Source organism: Misgurnus anguillicaudatus, chromosome 2 (assembly GCF_027580225.2).
Source record: "Misgurnus anguillicaudatus chromosome 2, ASM2758022v2, whole genome shotgun sequence".
Classification (NCBI taxonomy): domain Eukaryota; kingdom Metazoa; phylum Chordata; class Actinopteri; order Cypriniformes; family Cobitidae; genus Misgurnus; species Misgurnus anguillicaudatus.
The window spans coordinates 49,689,132-49,706,929 of record NC_073338.2 but is presented as its reverse complement, the minus strand read 5'-3'; the positions used below and the strand labels follow the sequence as shown (position 1 = coordinate 49,706,929).

The 17,798-nt window shown below is 38.1% G+C and overlaps 2 protein-coding genes across 2 annotated transcripts; one reads left to right on the top strand and one right to left on the bottom strand.

Annotated features, from left to right (window-relative positions):
* The first annotated feature begins 785 nt into the window (after positions 1–785).
* Positions 786–2,886, top strand: LOC141351052 (uncharacterized). Its single transcript, XM_073857218.1, has 2 exons — positions 786–1,274; positions 1,783–2,886. Exons 1-2 carry the CDS (start codon positions 827–829, stop codon positions 2,832–2,834), a joined length of 1,500 nt encoding a protein of 499 aa, XP_073713319.1. The 5' UTR covers positions 786–826; the 3' UTR covers positions 2,835–2,886.
* A 328-nt stretch (positions 2,887–3,214) lies between these two features.
* Positions 3,215–6,223, bottom strand: LOC141351054 (uncharacterized). The gene is made up of 4 exons (XM_073857219.1): positions 5,975–6,223; positions 5,197–5,394; positions 5,017–5,113; positions 3,215–4,377 (listed from the first exon to the last, which is right to left on the bottom strand). Exons 1-4 carry the CDS (start codon positions 6,071–6,073, stop codon positions 3,434–3,436), a joined length of 1,338 nt encoding a protein of 445 aa, XP_073713320.1. The 5' UTR covers positions 6,074–6,223; the 3' UTR covers positions 3,215–3,433.
* Between the last annotated feature and the right edge of the window lie 11,575 nt (positions 6,224–17,798).

Genomic DNA, 17,798 nt, shown 5'->3' with positions numbered 1-17,798 from the left:
GACATGATCAAATAGCTACCAGCGCAGAGTGAGAAGTGCACAACAAAATGTCCCATTACAATAAAACCATTTAAGCAGACATACCATGAAAATCTGACTTTTGCATGTTCAAAGGCACTCTAAGCGAATTCACGCATTTTCGAACATAAAACATTTTTTTTGTTTCATACAGCAAACATCTCATCACTGTCTGCTTGCTGCCTGTCCCCTGAACACATTGTAAAAAACACGGTCTCTGTAAACAGCCCAGGCTCCACAAACAGCAACAAAAACAAAGTGACGCAGCCTACAACCACAAAACATAACAAACGTGTTCCAGTCAATAAATGACAAGAAGGATTTGGGGATAGAGTTTGGGGGGTTAGTGCGCGTGAGGAAGCATGGAAGGGAGAGTGAGAAAGGGGAGGATGAGGGGAGAAGTTAGTTATGCTCTGTTTTGTTTGGCAACAAGAAGTAACATCACACAGATTTGCTTAGAGTGCCTTTAAGTGTTAAAGTTGGGTCCCCATTGCTTCTATCAGCCTAGAAAATGTGAAAAAGGATCAACCCAGTAACTTAGTTTTGGTAAACCATTCTCTGCAAGCAAGTGAAAAATTAGGTCATTGAAATGTGGCTCCCCTTATGATGTTATAATAATACCAGCTCTTAATCTGCATCTAACCACGGCACTGCCATTTAGTGCAGAAAGAAAGACATAAAGAAAAAATAATTGACAGAACAACTCAGTTTCAATTTCAACAAACCACCATAGGCTTTTTTCACGGACGTTCGAAATCACATCCGGTTCAAGAATAGTTGTGACGAGCGATTTCCGGTCAAAACAAAAATGGCTGAAGCAACATCTAGATGTCACTGTAGCGTCCCCCATTGCTCAAATAATAAGCAGCGACAGCCCTATTTAAGTTTTCACGCATTCCCCAGCTTTGAATATGACAGAAATAAGTGGGTGCATGCTATTCGACGCGATCAATCTACGACTTTTACTATCCTGAGAGGTAGTACGTTTGTTTGTAGCCGGCACTTCACTGACGCCGATTACACTTCCGCTACTGGTCGAAAACGTCTAAAAAAGGGAGCAGTTCCGTCCCGATTTCTTTGGAACAACTGGGGACAAACAGCACGACAGTCTGTGTACGAAAGAGTAAGGGCTCGACACGGACTTTGTGCTTGTCCCATCCTTTCCTCTGACGATGCTCAAGAAGACGACGGCGACATGGTTCCTGAGGTAACAGCTGGTGCATCAGACCACGACTATGCAGTCGCTCCTCCTCCAGGTAGGTTTCGTTTCACTTTCAATCTTTAACGCTCAAGAAAATTAAGTGCTGCGATAAATGATGAGCATGAGTAAAATTAAGATTAACACAAGCCTGTTAAAGTTACCCATAGGAAACTAAACTATGGTTTTACTACAGTTTAAACAACAACAACAACAATGTCTACTGTAGTAAAACCATGTTTTTTGTAATAGTAATCAATCCACCAAATAAACATGGTTACTATACTTTTACCACAAAAAACATGGTTAATTTTCGTAAAGGGTAGTTTTGCATTAAAGTTTTAATGGTAATCTCAGGTTGTATTACTGCACAGCATGTTACACAACTTTGACATTTCTATGTAAACATACCAAGTTGAATGTCATATAAGCATTGCTAAGATAATGCTGTTGCTGTTATTTTATGTACACGTGGTCTGAGTTGGTGAAATTTTAAATTTTTGTTAATTTATATAAGTACTAATTATTTTTTCATTGTTTTAATCTATTACTTTTTGTGAATCTAGGTGCACAGGATGCAGCAGCTGCACGTATAAATGAACTGGAAGCTGAAGTCAGGAGACTGGAAACTGAGGTCATGCAGCTGAGAATAGAGCACTCTCTGTCCCAGTTCCAGAGATTTTGTGCTTCAGATGAAGACATACGTTTCTACACCAGGTTTCCATCTGAAGAGGTCTTCCAGGCATTCTGGAAAGCGATTGAGCCCTCTGCTTCCATGTTGGTGTTCTGGTCTAAGGCCCAGAAGAAGGGACAGACAGCTAGAATAGAAGCCTCTGAAAGTCATCACCGCAGTTTGCCGCTGATTGATGAGTTTTTCTTATACTGCTGTCGTGTTGCAGCAGGACTTAAAGAGAAAATGTTAGCTGACATTTTCAAAGTTAGTCTCTCCACTGTTAGCCGCATCATTATAACATGGGCTAATTATCTTTACCTTATCCTTGGATCTCTACCAATATGGATGAGCAGACAGGAAGTGAATTCCACAATGCCTGAGAAGTTTAGGCAGTTTTGTCCAGAGGTGAGGGTCATCATTGACTGCACAGAGATACGGTGCCAGAATCCATCTGCACTCACACTTCAGTCAGAGGTGTTTTCTTCCTACAAAAATACCACCACCTTTAAGGGGTTGATTGGTATTGCACCATGTGGAGCAGTTACATTTGTATCAAGCTTGTTCACAGGTTCCATCTCTGATCAAGAGCTGACAAAACAGTCTGGGATTCTTGACTTGTTGGAGCAAGGGGATGCTTGCATGGCTGACAAAGGATTTACCATCACGAGCATGCTGGCAGAGCGAGGGGCCAAACTCATCATACCACCTTTTAAAATGGCAGCTCAGTTCAGCAGAGAAGATGCAGAGAGAACACAAGCCATAGCACGCCTTCGAATTCTAGTTGAGAGAGCAATCAGAAGAGTGAAAGAGTATCACATCTGGGACACCGCTGTACCTTTGACCATGTCTGGAACAGTTAACCAGTTGTGGACTAACTGCTGCCTGATGAGTAATTTTCAGTGGCCACTTGATGTTAAAGGTCACAAATCAGCAAGTGCATCATAGCCAGTTCATTTTAAAGTGTGGCTTAAATGTAATATAATGCATTATATCTTTATCTGTGTTTTGTGTTATATTTTTCACTACTTTGTACAGTTTAATATGCAAATAGTACACTACTCAACATTTGAAGTGGATCAAAACCTTTCATAAAATGGTCTTTAAACCAATACCCGTTCTTGTCTTAGGACAACTTTGATTAATTCAGTTTTTTGATCCACTTCAAATGTTGACTAGTCTAGGTATAAATGTTAAAAATCAGTAACAATTGCAGTTTCAAAAAAAATTTATTGACAGTAAAAAATATGTTAAGGTAACAAACTCATAAATATGTATATAATATATGGCAGGTATATTTTTTATGTTGTACACACACACACACACACACACACACACACACACACACACACACACACACACACACACACAGTATTTTATATATAGCATATAATACAAATCTTGAAATCATTAAAACAATACATTAAATAAAAAGTACTATACAAACAATTCTTGCTTCACATTTTTTACAGTATTAAAATGTTATATAAATACTGAACTGAACTGAACTTATGTATTTACATATTGCATGAGACAAATAAAGTCAATTAGAGCCCACCCTTAAGATATTCATCCATGTATGTACAAAAATAGTAAAGGTCCAGGTTCTCTCTCATTTCAGTGATCATGACACTGTCCCTCCACACTCTTTCGACTGTTATGTCCTCTTCAGTGTAAGTTATAAAGTCACACCAACTGAGTCCAGTTATAGCCAGTTGACCTTGAACCTGCCAGTAATATTTGTGGGATTTTTTAAGGGTCGCCTGTCCATTTACAATCTTAATATGCCTAGCCTCAGAAACGGTATGAACATCAGGACATTTCACCTCTGCAAGACCGAAACAGGGATCTGCATTAGGGTCATAAACTTTGGCATCAGGACTGGCACCAAGGTATGGAGCATCCGGGTGTACCACAAAACCACAAGGTGAGACATTAAAATTGAACAAATCAGAGTAACATTCCAGTACCTCAGGTTCCTTGTCAAGGCCGGATTTCATTGCCTTAGTTTGCTTTGTACCCTTGAGCATCCGTCTTGCCAGTGCCTGGCCAGATGTCTCCCCTCGCACATGACAAGCCTCATGAAATCTGCTAGCTGTCACTCTTGGCTTACGCATTTCTTTCCATAATGGACACTCTGATTGGTCTTGAGTTTGCTTCTCTATTACAGCTGCCAACTCCGGTGTAACACTTAGGCTCTCCAAATGGAAGAACTGGTGGCAGCTTGCGACGTAGTGCAGACTCCTTGGAAATGTAGCACCATCAATAGGCAGATTTGGGAACAAAGGAGCATCTGGGTGTTTCACCTTGTTTTTGGTCACGACAGGAGGGCACTGGTAGGAGAGCACAGAACCTCGGGGCACCAGACCAAATCTGGAGCCCACTAAGGACATTTCAGAGAAGTCATTTAGAACACAGGAAATCAGAGGTTGGGGAGTGAGTCCTTTTACAGCTCTTCCAACAGCTAGTACAGCTGGGTCAGGGAGGGGACCTAAAAAAAAAAAACATGAGAAATATTAGGAAAGCATTTACAAGACAATACAGCAGTCTTAAATTCGTTATGTTACGTAACATTTGTTATGTTATGTAAGATATAACATCCAATTTGTGACACCAGTTCCTCCTTCTATTTAGAGATGAGCAAACATCAATGGCGCAAGATTTGTCTCAATAATTCACGCACAAAAAACTTTGCACACATGCATAGCCAAATTCAGATGCATGAAAAAATATCCACAAAAAACGAAAACCATGTTCACAAAATGAAATATATATTCATAAAATATGTTTCACAAACAAATTTCACAGATGTACAATTTCTGGCCAAAAAGTTTTGAATGTGTAAAATCCATGAGTTTGGCATGTACACACAAATCCTGGCGATTCACGCACTAATGGTGATTTGCACATTCAGAGTACATGATAAAGTAGTGCATTTTTAAACATTCATAACTTGTATTCTATAAACTGTTTTGTGTTTTTACATTTTATATATATATTTATTTTGAGCATGTCAATTGTTTTTTCTTATGCATGCAAATTTGGCTATGCATGTGTGCATAGTGAGTTTTGCATAAATTAGTAAAGACTCGCTCCATGAACATTACTCAATCTGTACTTATAACATTACCTGTGTATGCTCTGTAGAGAGTAGATTTGCATACTGTTCTGGAAGAGATCTTTGGTTTTTTCACAACCAACTGATCCGTAGTCTCTGCAGCAATCCCCTAAAAACAACAATAGAAACGGCATATTTCCAATTATCTACATTACTCTGCAATAGTGTGTAACTTGTTTGTCGTTATGTCACCTGTGTCCTTGGTCTATGCCATGTTTGCAGCATGCTTGTGGATGCCATCGTTGGTGGTACAGTCTTCATCTGCATCATGCTAAAGTGGGCCGTTTGGAAAAACATAGCTACAAGATGATTGCACAGTGCTTTCCCTGCAGTGCATGTGCAAGACGAACTTGTGAGCTCAACAGGCACTGTGTCAGATTTAAAACGGATCTAAAGTAAAAGACAAAAGCCATTATCAGTATATATTAATGTACTAACCTATACTACAGACAGAACCTTGATGAGAACCATCAAACAACAGTTTTAATAAAAGGGAAAGGAACGTCAATATAGAAATCTGCAACCGCAGAATGAAAAAACTATTTAAAACTATCCCTTACACTGTAAACGTTTTTATTTTCAATATGCAAACAGGGGTCGTGTTAGGGAATGTCTTCATTTCTAGTGTAAGAGATTAGTTTTCTAAACAGGTTTTTCATTTTCTAAGGTAACCTGCAGTGAGTGTGGCTCCTCACGCTTCCTCATCGACCTAAAACACCTACACCTCACGATAATCTCAGTGTTTTTCACACTCGACACTGAACATTGCATGACAAAAGTGAACATATTATTAGAAATATCACATTAAACATCATCATTTACTATGGTACGCTCTCTCAATTGACTAGCTAATCTTATCTGTTTTAAACAACTCTTCAGCCTGCAATTTAATAAAGATAATTTAAGCAAAACAATAACATTTACGCTATCGCGTTAGCTATACCATGCTAATGTATGCTTTGTCACTTACCTTCGTAATTAAAGATGTAATTTTCGTGGAAGAACTTATATCCTTTGTTAAGTTTTGAGTGCGGAGCAATGGCATGATGGTCAACAAGACGAAAAACATCCGCTGATGTAAATTTGGGTAAGTTCTGTAAAGAAGTTGTAAAAGCTAATGCGCCTGACTCCATTTTGCCGGAAATCGCTCGTCACAACTATTCTTGAACCGGATGTGATTTCGAACGTCCGTGAAAAAGGCCTATTATGGCGATCTGTGTTTGCATTTCATCAGCTCGTTTTCATTTTAAAGGACACACTGAAAAACAGCACAATTTTGCTCACACCTACAAATAAGCTAAGGTCACAGCTTGAAGCTGATAACAACCCAAACATCCTGACCAGTCATTACACAGTAAACACTTTGCACATTTGGACTTTTAGATTGTTTTAAGATTGCTTTTGTTCCTTTCTTTTAACAGTCTTAAGTTTTAGTGTGTTGTTTTAAGTTCAATGTGAACATTGTAAATACACTTATTTTATTGATTTCACTTGTTTGTCTCATCCTTTTAACATTGTTTTAATCTCACACAGTAAGATCTGACCTCTTTTAACTTTTGTGTCTCAGTGAATAAGGCTGATCACTACACATGATGGTCCTCTCTCTCTCTCTCTCTCTCTCTCTCTCTCTCTCTCTCTCTCTCTCTCTCTGTACAGTCTTCTTCTCAGTCAATATTACAGTCTGACCTTTGATCAAACTCTCAATAACTCACTGTTGCATCTCTATGGTGTCTTGTCAGAGTTAACAATGTTGCATAAATTAAGATAAAAGACATCTTCATACTCACTGTGTAAATTGACATTCAAACAACATCTTTCTCATGTCCAATTTATGTTCCCTTAAGGTGCAGACTGTGACGCAAGATGACGTCTTTTTTCTAACATCTACTGAATGTCCAGTATTGATGTTCATTGAACCTCTGTATCAAATTACAAATCACGTCAGTGTGAATAAATTAACTTTTAACTATTTTCTTTGTCACCACTGTTGAGATTCATACTCTTATTCTTGATGTTTGCTTTCTAAATGGCTCAATAATTTCTTTTTATATGGAAAATTAGCTCAGAAACACACAACTGCACACAGAAATACACACACTACAGGAATGTGTCAACAGAAAATCTTCAGGGAACCTTCAGTTTGCTAACAGAATAAAACTGTTGAAAAACCGGCCAACACACAGATTTCTATTGTTAAGCTTAGTGAGAATATTCATAATTTATGAGATGATGTTTTATTTACCGTAAGTAGGGTTTTTGTTTTCCTCCACAAATATTGTATTGTGAGGCAAAAGATTTGTGTGAAACCAGTGATATATCAATAAGCTGTTAAAAGCTTCTATTAATATATTGTGGGCAATGTTGTTATGACAGGTTGGGATCCAAGAACTTATTCAGGACCGGTTCTGTTTTTAAAAGGAACCAGATCTGCACAGAATTCAGTTTTAAAAGCGGTTCTGATGCAATACACAGGCAAAGTGTCAGGAGTGGTCACTTGTAGCAACACTATGTAGTTTTTTTTTACCTTTAAATAATGTCTCTAAAATTATTTCAGTGATAGAACAACTTTTAACTGGACAAATTGTACTGTTGCTGCAACCTGAGCAGCCTCCTAGCTGCTACAAGCACACGCTGAAAGTGGCGGTGGAGGGTAGGAAACACAGCCCCACCTCTCCCCCTGCCTGCAGAAGAGTGTCTGATACCAGGCACTGTTGCGCTTTTCAACCACTTGGGGGAGCTGTAAATAATTTTCACATGGAAGCTACATAGTGTTGCTTTAAATAACTATGTCTTACCTCATGAATATTAATTACGTTTAGCCACTGTACAGTCACCCAATCAAATTAACGCATCTTACCACAGAAAACACTTGCGCTGCTGAGGTACGCTTTGTATAGGGACCTATTTTAACGATCTAAGCGCATTGTCTGAAGCGCACGGTCTAAACGAGTTGATCCTATATTATCATAATGAGTAATGGGTCTGTTTTGGGCGTAACATGCAATAAACCAATGAGTTTGTCAGCTCTCATCCCCTTTAAAAGCCAGATGCACTGGTGCCATGCCAATTCTCTATTTCAGTGTTTCCCAATCCTGGTCCTCGAGGCCCCCCTCACAGAAAGTTTTAGATGTCTCCATATTTAACACATCTGATTTAACTCATCAGCTTCTTAGTGAGACATGTTTCCCATTTTGGAAGGAGGCTGATAAGTTTTAAATAAGGAGACATCTAAAACTTTCTGGAAGGGGGTACTCGAGGACCAGGATTGGGAAGCAATGTCTTTAGCCTTTAGCACTCGGACAGCGCCGTGAGTGTTTTGAAAAGCATCACTTAAAAAAGGTTCTCATCTTGTCATATCCAGAGGTACAAATTCATCATATACAATACATCCATGGGATAGCATTAAAAAAAACTTTTCAAAATAGATGCAATTTTTGCATTTGTTTAAAGCAAAACATTTAATTACTGGCTACAGGTGAGTACACCTTTTAACGTCTTGTAATCGGTCTTCATTTATGTCCAAGAGACAAAAATAATAATCTTATACATTTGAATCCTTTAATTTTTCATATTTTACAGCATTTCTGTGCTGCTGTGCACCATGTGTGTGACAAGCGAAAGAGCATTGTGGTCCCATTTATAGACGCATATTATTAATGTGATCTTTAAATAACAAAAACAATATTGCGACTTTAGACCAGGTTTTAGTTGGTCAATGGCTTAGTCTATTTTAGTTGCCCCAAAATCGCAATGCGCCAACAATGCGCCTGGACACACCGTGTTTTCAGATCAGAACGCCCAGGAAAGGTTTCGGCTTCTCCCAGAAATAGCAGACTTAATTTTTCTTCAAAATGTTGATTATTTTTCTAAGTTGTAATAAGTGCTAAGATTTTTTTCTCCTAGGGGGTTTTTCAACCTGGGGAGGCAGCCTTCATTGGCTTAACTTAGCACCCTCTTCTATACGTTACATTAGTAATACACTTGCTTATAATGTTGATTCATTGCTGCAGCAAATTCGGCTGCTTATGCTATCTGTATTATGTTATGCTATCTGTTGCTTTTCTATGCTTTTCACTGCTTCTATTAATGTAAAGCTGCTTTGAAACAATTACCAATTAAATTAATACTGGATGTTATATTTCATGTTGAATCTAAATGCATATGTTTAAAATATTTTGACATTGGTTAAAAAACACAAATGGTATTACGTTTTGGGCATTATTTTCCATATTTCTTTTATTATAATGGAATCGGAATCAGAAATTGTTAGCCATAACCGGAACAGGAAGATTTCCCAACCCTAGTTATGAACTCTATGGTTATGACAGTCTTGTAGATGTGGGAGTGCCCTCTGGTGGAATGCAAGAGTACTCCAGGTGATAGGTGTGACAGCAATTATCAGAAAAAGTTCATGTCAATATTTATACTGAGTATAAGGGATTTTAGACTGTATTTGTTCATTTAGACCAAAAGGGCTTTGACAACTGATGGAACTAATTTGTATAAATGCAAATTAGTCAATGTGATCTTAATGGCAGGATTTTGAAACAGGGTTGTAGAATATAACAGAATAGAGAGATCAAGGTTGATTTTATATCATACAACCGTATGTTTTCTTTAGAAGAATAATATACTGTGCGCTGTAACACACAGACATTTACTGTATGTGTTTCTTGGTTATCAAACCTATTTGCACTGCCAATGCAATGCTCTATCAAGTGAGCTATACAGGAAAGATCATAGATGTATTATTCAGTGGTGTAGTGGTGCCTGGAGAAGTGGGTATACTCTTAATTTATAACCCCATTTTTAATAATCACTATAATGTGCTGACTTAATGTCTGGAGACGTAAAACATCCCTCCTCATGTCAAAGAGCAACAACAATCATCTTACATTTGTGTGAATCACAGCTTTATCAAATACATAATGTGAATGCTTCTTCTTCAAACCCCTTAATAATATTTTACTGACACCACCTGAAGTTCATAAGCTCTTATTCATGTACAGCAGAAAGTCTGATGGACGTTATATGGATGAAGTGGGAGATTTCTTTCAAATGGCTCGTATTGTTTGGTTATGTCTCTGACTCATTTCAGCAAAGTCCTAGTAATGATCCTCATAAGACTTGAGATTTCAGTTATCACAGATTTGATAACTTTTACTGTCATTGCGGTAACAGCTTATGATTATTTTATATTAAAAGGTACTTTAACTAATAAACGCAACATACTCGCCTGTGAACTGTAAACTGTGTGCCGGCCGCTGAATTGCCTTTTGGTACTGTAGTGCAAAATCTGTTTACAAAAGTTGAATGTTCTGTCTCAAGAGGAATGTTTTTTTTTTCTCTCGGGTCATCAGCCAATAGCAGTGGTGTATGGCTTCGTTCTCAGGACCTCATGCTCTTCACTCGGGATATCAAATCAGTCTATTCCCAAGGTGCCCAAAGCTTTTATGGCTGTTTTTACCATAAAAGGAGATGAGGAGAGGAAATGTACTTCCTGTGGGAGGGGCTATTTTCCTGTCAGTGAGTGATAGGTCTCTTTCTCTCTTCCTCTTTAAATTTTTGGAAAGCAAAATGATCTGACCTATTGCTTTCCACTTAAATGTTGTGGCTCATTACTCTATAATAATTTATTTCTCTTTATACTTTATTTCTTTTAAAGCTGAGAACTTCTTTTACGTTGCCTAAGCTATTAAAGAGCAAACTTCCAGCAATAACATTATTTTCTGTGTTAATGCCTCCATGCACATTTTTCACTGATCATTTATCCCAGTCATTTAATTCAAAGTAGTGATGCAAAGTCCGATTCATTTGCGCGAACCGGCTCTTTTCGGACAGTTCGGCTCATTGAACCGGTTCAAAAAGCCGATTCACCGGTTCCTGACGTCATCAAGAAATGACATCACTACGCATTTACTGTATCAATAAAACATTCAAATAAAGTCGTTTGTGTCAACACATTAAAACTTAAAAAAAAAATTAAGTTGTTTTTGTGAAGGCATAGCTGATTTATTGCCTTTCATTCACAAGAATGTTTGTGGTCACAGTTTCAATCGCGGATAATAAAGATAAATGCCACATACAACTGACCAGTTTTGACAAGCCTACAACTTGAAAAAGATTCCTAAAAGACACTGATGCACAATTGCGGATGTGTAAGTAGGCTATAAATAATAAATACACTTGTGTGCTAAACAACTACAATATGAATTGCATGCACAATAAATCGTATCAAAACTAAAGCATTTTAATAAAACAACCATATCAAGAAATAAAACAAAAAACTTCGTGCATCAGGCTCGTTCAAATCCTCTGTGATACACACGCAGTGTCAGCAACTCCGTCAGAATCGTCGGCAATCATCGACAAACTTTGTTCGGTTCTTTTTGAGTCCGACGTGCTATTTCGGCTGTGCGTCCTGCGTCATCAACCCGGAACCTATGCCCAAAACTAAAGTTCGATTCAGTTCAATTTGTGAACCGGATCGACCGGTTACTTCCTGAGAACCGGCTCAAAAGAACGATTCGTTCAAGAACCTAACATCACTAATTCAAAGCCGAGCACTCAGAGTATCTTGTGAGACTTCAGTGAGCTCCTGTAACACTTTAGCGAATTGTAAGACTGATGGCTCATCTGGTAGAGTCATGGTTGAAGGATTACTACAGTTGTTTTGTGTAAGGACTAAGCTTTTAAAAGGTTATGATCTGATGGTATTTTTAGACTGAATGGCTGCAAAACACGCAGGGAAAGACCATCAGCTGTCTATACTGAGACTCTCTTATCTTCATCTTCATTTTGTATGTTTATCATATAAATATGACCCTGGACCACAAAACCAGTCATAAGTACGATTGGTCTATTTATAGCAATAGCCAAAAATACACTGCATGGGTGGTCCAGGGTCAACCAACGATCTTTGCTACAAATGATCACTTAAAGTTTGTTTGTAGAAATGACCATTTTCATACAATTACACCAAATGTTACGACTTACCTTATAGGTGGGGTTCATTGTAACAGACAAAAACGTTCTGTTTAAACACAAATAATCCAATAATATTCTTCTACTAAAGGTGAATATTGTTTGTACATCTGTCTATAACAGATCGATATCCACACACCCATCCATTCATGATCCTTAATCTAGCCATACTTGTATTATGCATTATAAATACAACCCCAAATCAGAAAAAGTTGGGACACTGTAGAAATTGTGAGTAAAAAAGGAATGGAATAATTTACAAATCTCATAAACATATATTTTATTCACAATAGAATATAGATAACATATCAAATATTGAAAGTGAGACATTTTAAAATGGCATGCCAAATATTGGCTCATTTTGGATTTCATGAGAGCTAGACATTCTAAAAAAGTTGGGACAGGTATACAATAAGAGGCCAGACAATTTAAATGTACATATAAGGAACAGTTGAAGGACCAATTAGCAACTTATTAGGTCAATTGGCATGCAACACGATTGGGTATAAAAAGAGCCTCTCAGAGCGGCAGTGTCTCTCAGAGGTCAAGATGGGCAGAAAATCACCAATTCCCCCAATGCTGCAGAGAAAAATCGTTTTCTGAGTTTCTTAGAGAAAAATTGCAAAGAGTTTGAAGTTATCATCATCTACGGTGCATAATATCATCCAAAGATTCAGAAAATCTGGAACAATCTCTGTGCGTAAGGGTCAAGGTCGGAAAACCATACTTGATGCCCGTGATCTTCGAGCTCTCAGACGGCACTGCATCACATACAGGAATGCTAATGTAATGGAAATCACAACATGGGCTCAGGAATACTTCTAGAAAACATTGTCAGTGAACACAATCCACCGTGTCATTCGCCGTTGCCGGCTAAAACTCTATAGGTCAAAAAAGAAGCCATATCTATACATGATCCAGAAGCACAGGCGTTTTCCCAGGGCAAGGCTCATTTAAAATGGACTGTGGCAAAGTGGAAAATTGTTCTGTGGTCAGACGAATCAAAATTTTCACCATTTCATCCGGAATAAAGAGGACAAGGACAACCCAAGTTGTTATTAGCGCTCATTTCAGAAACCTGCATCTCTGATGGTTTGGGCTTGCATGAGTGCGTCTGGCATGGGCAGCTTACACATCTGGAAAGGCACCATCAATGCTGAAAGGTTTGTTCAAGTTTTAAAACAACATATGCTCCCATTCAGACGTCGTCTCTTTCAGGGAAGACCTTGCGTTTTCCAACATGACAATGCCAGACCACATACTGCATCAATTCAACATCATGGCTGCGTAGAAGAAGGATCTGAGTACTGAAATGGCCAGCCTGCAGTCCAGGGGCCTCATTTATAAAATGCTGCGTAAAAACCATCCTACATTTGATCTTACGATCATTTAACAAAAATGCATAGGTGTGATTCATAAACCGAACGTACGTGCAGAAAATGCACTTGAACTTTTCCACGTCAAAGACAGTTTTTATAAATATGGACTTTGCCGTGAATTTTTGCCTACGCACACTTTGCAATCAAATTTGTGTGTACGCACGGTTTATAAATGAGGCCCCAGATCTTTTACCCATAAAAAACATTTGCCGCATCATAAAGATTAAGATGCGACAAAGAAGACAACTAGTTGAGCAACTAGAAGCCTGTTTTAGACAAGAATGGGACAACATTCCTATTCCTAAACTTTGGTCTTCCTCCAGCTGTTCCTTATATGTACATTGAACTTTTCCAAACTCGTATTGCTGTCTTTTTTGTAAGGTGTAGCTCTCATGAAATCCAAAAAGAGCCAATATTTGGCATGAAATTTCCAAATGTCTCACTTTCAACATTTGATATTAGTCCAGGCAAACTAACTCATTTTTGAGCAAAAAATAAAAGTAATTGTAAAATAATTTTTTTCAGCATGGATCATGTCTGGGAGGTGTCCAGAACAACATACTAAAAGTCCTAAGAAATCCTAGTTGAGGAAATATGTTAATTTCTCATCAATCCGAAATGTGTGCCAATAAGGCCAGACTACAATACACCCCACACTCTAAAAACAAACGGTGCTATATAGCACCAAAAGTGGTTCTTTGCTCGTAATCATAGAAGAACCGTTTTTAGTGCCATATAGCACCGGTGAAGCACCTGTGTAGAACCATATAGTGCTAGGTAGAACCATATGTGGTGCTATAGTGGTGCTATATGGCACCTATATGGTTCTACACAGGTGCTTCACTGGTGCTTCACCGGTGCTATATGGCACTAAAAACGGTTCTTCTATGGTTACGATTCAAATCAACAGTTTTGGTGCTATATAGCACCGTTTGTTTTTTAGAGTGCAATGGGGCTATTTTTTTCCTTTACTCCTATCAAAATGAAACTTTACACAATGAAAGTACCCATGAAAAGTATTTTTTTTTGTATTACAAGTTGCTTTGAAAATCAAATCCAATATGCAAATGAGCCACACACCAATCGAATATGCCCAAAATACACCCAAAGGTAGCTTTTTGGTATTGCAGGTTTCTTTTGAAATGAATTTGAATATCCACATGAGCTTTACACTTATTTAATATGTCCTAATTTGCATAGACAGAAACACCACTCACATGTATGACAAATACATCGGCCCAATGTTCATCCAATCATCCCGCTGCTCCCAGACTGGCCTCCAACCCGAAAACCTCCTGTCCCGGTAGTTCCCGCCAGCTGTACTACCCCCGCCGGTACTATCTTCAGGGTCACGGAGGAACACAAGCCTGAACAGAAGGGGAGGGTTGTGTTTTTTTTGTGTGTGTTTTTGTTTTTAATTTTTTTTTGTTTTTTATCCAGCCTGGATCCTCAACCCCCTCGCCGTGGCTTTTGGTTCGGGCACCCCCATATCATTTCCTGGTTTGTTCTCTACTCGGTTCCTCCCCTCTGGGTCATATTCATCCGATAAAATTGCCTCACTAAAGCAATCTGAATTGCAGCGCTAGCAAAATCTGTACAATTTAAATGCATGTTAAGTTACAAAATAGATCAACACAGTAAATGCTTTAACAAAACACAAGAAAGACTGATACCTTTTTTCTTAAGGTCACTAGTATAAAAGCATAAATGTACCTGAGGTTTCCTTGCAGCATTGATAAGGGTAAAAAAATTGCATTGCAAGATACATTCATTACAATGCAGTGCAATTGGCCATAAAGCGCTATATAAATAAAATTGAATTGAAAAAAAATTAAATACATAAATAAGATGCTCACTTACATTATAGGCTATATAACCACATTATAATTTATAGCTGCATTTTCCGGGCTTCAGTTCTGGATGGCATGATGCACACAGCAGCTCTAAACTTCAGCTCAATCATTACATACGCAGAAAGAATAATCCATACCATTTAAAATCATGTTTACTTACTGCTGCACTTTTGTAGTTGATAGTTACGTCCACTGTAGTTGCAAGAAAGACTGCAGCACAAAGAGATGCACATGCAAAAAACATGGACTCCCTTGCACTAACATTTGTGGAGAATGTTGTGGTAATAGCTGTACAAACTTACAGTTGCCTGATTTATCAGATGAATATGACCCAGAGGGGAAGAACCAAGCAAAGAACAAACCAGGAACTGACATAGGAGGTGCCAGAACCAAGAGCCACAGAGAAGGGGTCGAGGATCCAGGCTGGATTTAAAAAAAAGATGTAAAAACAAAATCACCAAAAAACAAAAACACCAAAAAAGGCCTCCCCTTCTGTTGCTACCTTGTCGTGGTGGGGAGGCTTGTGTTCCTCCGTGACCCCGAAGACTACACCGGCGGGGGCTACACAGCTGGCAGGTACCACAAAGCCAGGCAGTCTTCAGGTTAGAGGCCTGTCCAAAAGCAGCAGGATGACCGGATGAACACCGGGCCGATACATCCATCATACATATGAACGATGTTTCTGCCCATGCAAATCAGGACCTACCAAACAAGTGCAAAGCTCATGTGGATATTCAAATTCACTTCAAAAGAAACTTGCAACACCAAAAAGTTACTTTTGGGTGTATTTTGGGCATATTCGATTAGTGTATAGCTCATTTGCATATTAAATTTAATTTTTAAAGCAACTTGTAATACAAAAAAAATTACTTTTTTAATGGGTACTTCCATTGTGTAAAGTTTCATTTTGATAGGAGTAAAGGAAAATATAGCCCCATTGGGGTGTATTGCAGTCCGGCCCTATTGCACACACCTCGGATTCATGAGAAATCAACACACTTCCTCAACTAGGACCTCCCAGGACCTCCAGCATGTTGCTCTGGACACCTCCCAGACATGATCCACGCCGAAAAAAATTATTTTACAATTAGTCTGTCGTAAAACGCTATTTTGCCTGGACTATATGTCATCTATATTCTATTGTGAATAAAATATACGTTTATAAGATTTGTAAATTATTTCCTTCCTTTTTACTCACGATTTCTAGAGTTTCCCAACCCATAGGTTTGTGAACAGCTTTTTTGAAGCCAATAGTTGACGAAGCCTGCCGTTGCCATCTTGGCAGTACGTCACCATACATCACTCGCGGATAACCGAAAATGGGTAAAGAGGCGGAACGTGGGTGATGCTGAGGTGGCTGCCAATGACAGCAGTGTCAGTTTACCCGCCATTCAAGTGACCATGCCCTTAATTATACAGAACTTTAACTTATTCCCCTCCAAAAGTTGCCCACCAGCATTTTTTATGATTTTTACAAGTTTCACAAAATTCTTTCCAGGACAATTTTCTTCTAAAAATATATAAACATGCAAATATATCAAATAAAAGAGCAGACCCTCTGCTTTAAACAAAGAAACAAACAAAATGGGAAAAAAAACTTTCATCCTATCTATATTTTTTCTCTGCTTATAAACTCTTCAAACTTCTTCAAAAATACATTTTTTTAGCAAAAAGCTGAAATAATAGCATTAACAAATAAGTTGTAATTATATTAGTACAAATGCTAATGTTAATGCTTTGTTAGAGATCAGATTTAGAACGATTTTCAAAACATACATGGAGTGTTAAATTAATAAATAATTTTTTACTTTAGTTTTTTATAAATTGGGTAATCTAGTGGCCATCTAGTGAATAATCGCGGTATTACAGATAACCATAAAAACTCATTAGGAACAGGTTTTTTCATGCAAATGTTTTCTCTTAATTGACGAGATAACTCGTCTATGGCAGGGAAAGAGTGGCTAAATCATTTATACGGATGAGCAAAATTTGCTATATAGACCAAAAACACTTTTTGTACCAGGTTGTAAGCATATTTATTTCTGCTGTAAAGTTGGGCATTTTAACATGGAGTGGGAGGTCTATGGGATTGACTCTTTTTTTGGAGCCAGTCTCTAGTGGCCAGCTGGTGAATTGCAGTTTAAGTCACTTCCATGCTAACTTCATGAAATGTACTTTCATGCCTCCAAAACACTCTTTGTCCAATATCCTAATAAAAACACAACAAACCTTTTCACATATTTGCTTCTGTCAGTAAGAGAAAAATACCAAAAGCACAGATTGCTTAACCCTGTGTAATATGTAAAAGATCTGGGTTACAATTAACCCCACAATAGTTTGTGCCTTGCTCATTTAAGAGATTTTGAAAACAGTTCTTCCATAAAATAACATGCACTGATAATACATGCTAATAATAAAACCAGGCACATTCAAATAAACTTAAGTTTTATTTTGACTTCAAGCAAGTTATGTTTAGCTAGAAGATATGTCTTGATTCTAGTAGAAGACCAAATATGGGAATCAGATGCCTTTGAGACATTTCTTGGGTAAAGGTTGCAGTTGGGGAGGGGAAACCACA